Raw genomic sequence first — 7,973 nt, 5'->3', positions numbered from 1 at the left:
AGCCACCCAGTTCCATACAATAACAACGACCTAGACAACCAAGGAAGTATCTTATGGGAAAGGTCAGACCCAGACCCTAAAAAGGAGCTGTGTAGACCAGTGCTAATGGTCTCAGCACTGTGAGATACACTCACTGTCAGGCAGTGAAAAGGATGGACAGATACACCTTAGACATTTAGGAAACAGATGGGAGCATACACAGGGAAAATGACGAGGATGGGGTAAATACTTCTCTGTAATACAGAATAGATGATGGATATACTCTCCAATCCTCATCTAAAGGCACAAAAAGTTTCACAAGAAAAAAAGAATCTGAATTATTCTACTCTGCAGATAATATTCCAAACCCATATGATATTGTATTTCATACAAGCAAAGGACATTTATGTCCTTTACACAGTTTGAAGAGCCTAACTCAAACAGATGTACATGATTACTACAAAAGTTCATAGCATTTCCCATAGAAGCATGGTGATAATCCAGGTTATGCTTTTCGTTGTTCTGATGAAAATGCAAACTCTTACCCGGTAATGGAATAATCTTTCCCAACTCAACTCCTACTTCACAAATATTGCATCATTCCAGCTTTTTTCCTCTTTTACTTCTGAATTCAGCATTGCTCAGAGTCCTCTTTCAATTATTCCACATTTGTTGATTATTTCAATACACTGAAATTCTGTACAGAGAGGAGGTTTTACTCTCTCTCTCCAACCACAAAAGATGACATCCCACTAGTGTCTGGTAACTTAATTATTGCATGTTTTGGGTTAAGACTCAGACTCATACGGTATGTTAAGGAAGGTGCTTACACATGTACACCCTTTTAATAAGCAAACAAGAAGTTAAAAAACCCCACAATCCAAACACCAAAAAACCCACAACAAAACCCTTCCTGGATTTTTCCATCTTCTGTTAGGAATTATTTAAAACTTAAATTACTTTATTTAGTCCACAATTCTGAAGAGTGCTTGCTTTGTCTCTGCTCACATCCAAAACATCTGGAGTAATGTAGTAGAAAAGCATAGTGAGAGATCAGAACTAAGACCCTACAAGGGAGGGAGCAAGCCTGTGATGAACACTGTATCCAACATGCATCCATAAAACAACATGCAACTCCTGATAAGGCAACTTCACAGCACGTAAGAGCCCAGTTAACAGAGTTGAAGTGAGGTAAAGCCTGGAATTCTGATTTTAATTGTCTTGTTCTAATTTCTTTCATCCTCCTGCCTTTTTTCTCGTAAAAGCCCAAATAACTTGTGCATATATTGGTTCTGAATAAAACACTGAGACATGACTTTATTGTTTCTCTTAGCTGGAATTTCCTAGCGGAAAAACACTGCCAAAACAATTTAACAGCACATTCAAAATTAAGAGTGCATTTGACCCAAATAACTATAAATGAACCTAGAACAAAACAAAACAAAAATTTCTTCCATTTTCCAAACAAAACAGGAAAATAACTGCAACAAAGAGCATTTCAGTCACTGCACAATAGTGTGAAAGCATGTTTGTTAATAAAGGTAAGCACAGCTCCTTTGGAGAAAAGAGGAGTTCTACAGCCTGAGGCTGAAAGCTGTGTGTTTGGAGAAGTGTGCTGTAAAAAACTAAAGTATGTGAGCTTCATTAATCTTTGATGTACATTTAACAAAACAAGGGACCTACTTCATTGTTATGTGAAACATTTCACTTCCCATAAAATTGTGTTTTTAGAGGAGCAAGACAGGGCTCCTCTCAAGCACCTGAAAGATGTGGTTTGGATTTATTTCAAAGGTGCAGTTTTTCTCAAGATCATATTGAGGACTGTTCGTTCTCATGCATGACAGTGTTGCTCAAGGCTGTTGCCAAATGTCACAGTACTACTTGTGACAGCCACAGGGAGAAGGGGGAGTTTTCACAATAGGAATTGTGCAATCAGATTAGCCAGTCCAAGGAGGATTATAAAGATGTGAATGATCAATGCTGGCCACCTCAGCTGCCCAGCACGATGCTGTGAGATCACGTAGATGAGGGATGGATACACGAACACAAAGGCCAGACCACATGTTGCTCCAGAGTACCTGAGGAAAGGGGAAGAGGGGAGATGAGATAAAAATGAAAGAAGACTGCTTTGTGTAAACTCTTATTTCTTCTTGTCATTTCTCCCCCCCCTCAAACCAATGCACAGTTTGGCTGAACAATACCTGCAGTTGCTAAAGATCAATTTCTGTTCCTTGCTGTCCTTCACCAGCATTTAATTGTCCCTCTCTGTGTTGCTCAGCCCCCTGTTCCCCTGTACCTGCACTCGGACACGCCTTTGACATTTCAGTCACATGCCCAGATGCTTCTGCAGACTGATTCCCTATCTTTGACTTAATGTTTCTACTTTAGGGAAATGTGTCAACATGCAACAGAGAAAGACAGGAGAGTGCATCCTTTTTTAGGCATCCTTTACTGTTGGGACTGCAAATCTCACTGCACTCAGACATCCGAGAACACATGTTAAAGCTTGTAAGCATAGAAATGCTCCTGAATCTGCAACTTTTATTTTAATTTATTTAATGACCTCCTAGCAAACCATTCTCCAGAACCAAAAATATCAACATGCCCTCCTGGTAACATGATGAACCACAGCAAGTGAAACACATAACTGTTTCTTTTCTAACTGCTCCCTTGCTTACCAAAACCTTATTATTTTCCCTTACTTTGAGTTTCCACCTAATAAGCTATACTGCAGCCAAATGCGCATTATTATTTTATTTCAAATATTTGAACACTGCTTTTAGACAAAGCAATCACAAACATCACAATACAGACTGACCATCTGCAACACAAAACCAGCAAATACCTAAGTTAGGCTGTATCTAGAGAATTTATCAGGTAGAAATTTACTGTTTTAAATGTTTGGTTACTGTGCACAGTGAACATGTTATGGAAGGTACGGATCGGTTTGTAAAGAAGAGAAATGTATTGCATGATATTTATTTGGAATGAAGAACCAGAATATCTGTATTACTGGAATACAAAGGTTTTCACTAAAAGGAGAGGTAGGGAAAAAAAAACCAACAAAAAAACCCACCAAAACACTTAAAATCAGCACTGAGCAAAAGTAAGTTATTTTGCTACTCAAGTCAGAACCAAGCCTGTCATTCTGGTTTTATAATTGCAGACTTCTGTATTTTTAAACACCTTCCTCTCCTGGTTGCTGTAGGAAAGATGCAAACTAGGAATGAATAACAATGATTACAAATATGGTGGTGTCAAATGTAGAAAATAAAATTCCTTACACTGTTTTCTCTACTCTTTATCAGTTCTATGTTAACATGGTAAATATAAGATATCATTTAGAAGTACAACTTTAATGTCACTTTTCCCTTTGAAGTTACTTATTTTCTTGGATTGCTATTACAGACTTCCAAACCAGCTTCAAATGGTCTTAACACAAAGCAAAAACTCAAGAGAAGCCACAAAATAACAAAGCAACTTCTCCCCTGACACCATAATCTTTCAGGCATATAGGTCCTTAGATACAGCTCCAATGAAACCTGGGGAAACATCCCAATCACCTCAGGCAGTCACGTGTCAACAACTTTAAAAGAGTTAATTGTTTATATCTCCAAATCATTATTTACAGCTTTAAAAGGTGTAAGCTTCCTAAAACATAAAGATATAAGCACCTGCACTAATACTGCTCCTCTCAATATCAAGAGGCAAACGTGCAGCAACACCACAGGCAAATTCACTCACCTTATGATACCTCCTATATTTGGATAAAATATTGCCACTGCCACTCCAGCTCCTACAATTGCTATGTTCAGGATGAGCACGTGGAAAATGCTATAGGAAAGTGAGGAAAGAATGTTAAAATCTATGTTGTATTTACTACAAAATACTACTAATTATGCTTCATTTACACTAACATTTACCTGGTACATGGATGGCATTTGCATTTGTATGACTCTATAAAAGCTAAGAAATAGCTTTAGGAGGACTTGATTTATCTATTAGTTTCACAGCAAACATAACATCTACTGAATATTCAGAGTGCCAAACCCTAAATACATGGTGTTTTGACTCAAAATATTCTTAAGGAGTAAGTACCATTCTACGTGTAATTTGGCAGTTCTTTTGAAAAACATCATATGTGGTACTCAGCACTCAAGTCTTTCAGATGGATATTCAAATACCAAAAAAAACAATACTGTATAACTTAACTCCCACAAGAAAGAATTAACTTGCTCAGAGAATTATCTGAATTGATCGAACTGAACTAATGGAAACCAGAAGATATGAAAAGATGCATCAAGTGGAAAGCATTACACAGAATTCTAGGGGGGAAATAACACCTTAAAACTTGAACTCTGATGCATTTTGATAGAGGACAAACATTTAGATGTCATTTAATACTTGTTCTGTGTTCTATCTATGCTGGAATTTTTTGTTGAATTTGTTTTTATAAATAATTTCCTGTTGCTTTTCATTTTGTGCTAAGGATGAAAAGCCAGAGATTTTCTGTTCTGCAAAGGCAAGGATCAGGCAAACTCAGTGTGGCTATGTACAGAACTGAGACTCAGGAGAGTATTGCTTTTCTTTAGAGAACATGAAATGCTGGCATATTTTACATAAGGTACAGTCAGGAAATATAAAAACCTGTGATATTTTGGGTGACACAGCTGTTTCTATGAAGGGAAAAAAGAATTCACACAGAGAAAACAGGTTTTGTTTATTCTGCTGAAGGATTTGATTTCTTAAAATAAACAAAATCTGTAAGCCAATGCTAATTTTTTCCTAACTGTAGAAGTATCTATATTATGGAGATGCTGCAAACTAACAAGCTTTTCAAAAGTGACACTTCCATGGCTGAAAGGCTGGCTGCCAGCTTGCAAGTTAGGAAGAAAGATTAGAGGAGTAGGGTAGTCTCATTAAAGTTTAGGGTAATGTAGGCAATTTAAACTCAAAGGAATAATTTAAGTTATAGACTATTTATGTTTGCTTTTTAAAATTAATTTAAAACAAAAATTATATCTTTAATTTTTCACGACATTTTAACAGTGCTTCAACAGACTGAAGATTACTGTATGAATACAGTAGCTGAAACTAAGAAAAATGTAACTGGATGTAAACCTGGTAAACTCCCAAGAATAAAGATATAAAATCCCCCAAATCAGACTTATTAGAGGAGGTTTACTGCTTCTCAGTATTGCTAAGGAAAGCCAATTAACTAAACTGTTCACAAAAAAGTGCTATTAAAAATTACTTCCTCTCTCCCCACACATACAGCAGGTTGCAGATCTTACAGACAGCACAACTGAAACCAATTATTTATGAACACAAAAAAATGACAGCACTTTCTTCTTTTCTGATATTAAATTTTTAGGATGAGGGATTAAAAAGAGTGCAGGCTTAGTAATTAGCTTTGCAAATTTGGGTCAGTTCAGAGTATTTTAGCAGAAACCCAGTAAAAAGCCTGAAGTATTTCATTCTAGTATGTTTTGAAGCAGAAAAAGTGATTTTGTAGTTCAACGTTGTTGCTCTTTAAAAAATTAATTCTAGCTTCTTATAACTGCAAAAGTGAATTGGGGTGTGTGTGTGTTTGGTGTGAAATGAAACCTTTCAACTTCTTGATCTGGGAAAAAGTACTTGGGTTGGGGGGAATGTGTTTTGGCTCAACTCAAAACAATGTTCAAGAGGCTGGAGCATCCAAAACAATTCAGTGCTTGCAAAGCCGTGCTTTGCAGTTTTAATTGATACAATTAAGCAAGATCCTCAAGAATAGAGCCAAAATCAGAAAAGCTGAAAAGGACTTAAATCAGGACAAAAGGTTACACTGTGTTTCTCCCTTGGAATATCCTTGCTTCTTTTTCTACCGTTCTGAAACAGCCGCAGTTGTAGCCATGACATTGGACAACACGTGTTGAACTTGCAAACCGTTTCCTTTACCTTTGCAGATATTCATTCCAAGACAGGAAAAAGCCTCATTCTTAATGGAGAGAACACCATTATCATTTATTAAAACTGTCCTTCCAAATAAGAATCTGGTATCTAGGGCTACTGGTAGCTGTATTACTTGAGATAGTATTTTTCTTAAGACTGTATGTCTCATGCAGGTGTGCTGCAGAAGGAAAAAGGCTTTCCCATACCCCGTGACATTTAACAAGTTTTAAATTCCTCTATTTTAGCCTGACACTGGCTTATGGTACAATTAATGGTATCATCATACATTGCAAAAGGGCAGTTAGGAAAACAGCATTTTGTGGGAATAGCGATACCTGCTTATTACGGCTGTACGAAGTAAAGTATTTAGATTATATTAGAGGTCAGGGGAGACTTGGGCCCTTTTTCCTAACCTTCCTGTTTGCACATAGCTGTTTTCAAAGCAGCATAACTTTTTTCCTCATGGTCACAGGCAGCAGAGTTGGCTGGCCCACCCCTGCCAGGGCTGGACTGCTCCCCTGGGCGGCCTAATGAGGTTTGGTGCTCTGAGGCACAGGTTGGATTGCTTTAAGGATGCTGTAATTCGCAAAAGAGGCATACTCCTACAATCCACGAGCACTGTCTTGTATTTTCTGTCCTCAGTCTCAATATTCTCACTTGGGCAGAGGAAGACTCTAGCTCTTTGCTATGAAAGGAATCACTGCTCAACTGCAAAAATCCAGCAACCCCACAAAAAGAGGAGGGAAAAGTAAATCAACATGTCCTCTAAGTCTCTTTTTTTACCCCACTGCAAGGTTAACTTTTCAGATTAACAGTCAAGAAACAACCTGGTATGCCAGAAAATCACTACAAGGCTTGTTCTATCAAGTTCTGTCCTGTGGAATTGAACAAAAGTGACCACATATATCAAATGAACTTCAGCATCGTCAAAGTAAGAATCATATTGAAAACTGTGAAACCAAATGCTAGGGCAAGAGACGTTTAAAGAAAGAAACTGATTGTAAATCCTCTCAGGTCAGATGCAAGGAAATTAGAAGCTCTGGACTTAGCATGCGGTCATACACAATAAGGGAAAAGGAAAACATGAAAGCAAGGAGAAAAGAAAAACAAGATTATTTAAGTAAGAATTTTTGAAAGATTACTGTGTCTAAAAATGCATTTTCTTCCTCACTCAAGTGACATTGGGCAAAAATACTATGAATTACAGCAGTTAAGAAGACAGAAGCTAGGTGAAGAGCAGATAACTAAAGACCCATGCAGACAGCAGAAATCTATTTAATTGCATCAGAAGACATGCATCTGTGGGAGAACTGGCAGGTCTGCTGGGCTACCATGGAGTAAAGGGAGGACAAGCTTTAAGGAAAGCCAAATGATTTCTGTCCATCAGCTTATTTTAACATCTGAAAACAGAAAAGATGTCAAAAAGTTCTAAAATCTGATCAGATGACTATGCAAAGCATTTTATGTGCAGCACATAATTAATTAAGGGACTCTTTGTGACAAATATCACTGTAGCTAAGAGTCAGTAACAATAATAAAAAAATTAGCATTCTGTACACGTAAAATCTAAAGTCACGTAAGAAACAGCAGATAAACAACATGCCTTTGGCCCTATGTCACCCATTAAATGATGCCATTGCAAACATATCTCACTTTAGAAAATAATTTCCCAATACACAGCATTTTGGCTTTCCTTTACAAAACCAGGGAAAGAACAGAATGAACAATTCCTTGGGTTTTGTCCCAGTACGTCACTTGCTATGCTGTAGTCTGTACACTAGCGCAGATTTTGCAAAATGAGAGAAGGAATTGGGATGCTTTCTCTTGTCTCTGAATCTTTCTGTAGGAAGCACAGGAAAGGCTGAAGATGTCAGAAGACTTCTGTGCCAGCACGTCTATGCGTGTATTTGTTTTCAAGACAGGCACAGACATAGAGAAGTAGCTCTTACTGACAGAACCTGATATCTCAATAGGGACGTAAGTCTCACCTCTGCGCCTGCCAAGATCATAGAGCAGATCCTCCTGGAAACTAGGCTAAAGGCACATGGAAAATAAGGTCATCA

The 7,973-nt window shown here is 37.6% G+C and overlaps 1 protein-coding gene across 2 annotated transcripts in view; it reads right to left on the bottom strand.

Annotated features, from left to right (window-relative positions):
- Window positions 1-602: 602 nt before the first annotated feature.
- Window positions 603-7,973, bottom strand: part of SLC38A9 (solute carrier family 38 member 9) — a 39,606-nt gene continuing 32,235 nt past the window's right edge. For both annotated transcript variants that reach the window (XM_062604328.1, XM_062604329.1), the window contains 2 exons: window positions 3,724-3,813; window positions 603-2,057 (listed from right to left, as the gene is read on the bottom strand). In XM_062604328.1, the coding sequence (XP_062460312.1) occupies window positions 1,892-2,057; window positions 3,724-3,813 (256 nt within the window). In that variant the 3' untranslated portion in view covers window positions 603-1,891. The remainder of the gene's footprint in view (window positions 2,058-3,723; window positions 3,814-7,973) is intronic.

Source organism: Pezoporus occidentalis, unplaced genomic scaffold (assembly GCF_034315485.1).
Source record: "Pezoporus occidentalis ecotype Australia unplaced genomic scaffold, CSIRO_AGI_Poc_V1 ctg85, whole genome shotgun sequence".
Taxonomy (NCBI): Eukaryota; Metazoa; Chordata; class Aves; order Psittaciformes; family Psittacidae; genus Pezoporus; species Pezoporus occidentalis.
This window is presented reverse-complemented; position numbering and strand designations above follow the sequence as displayed.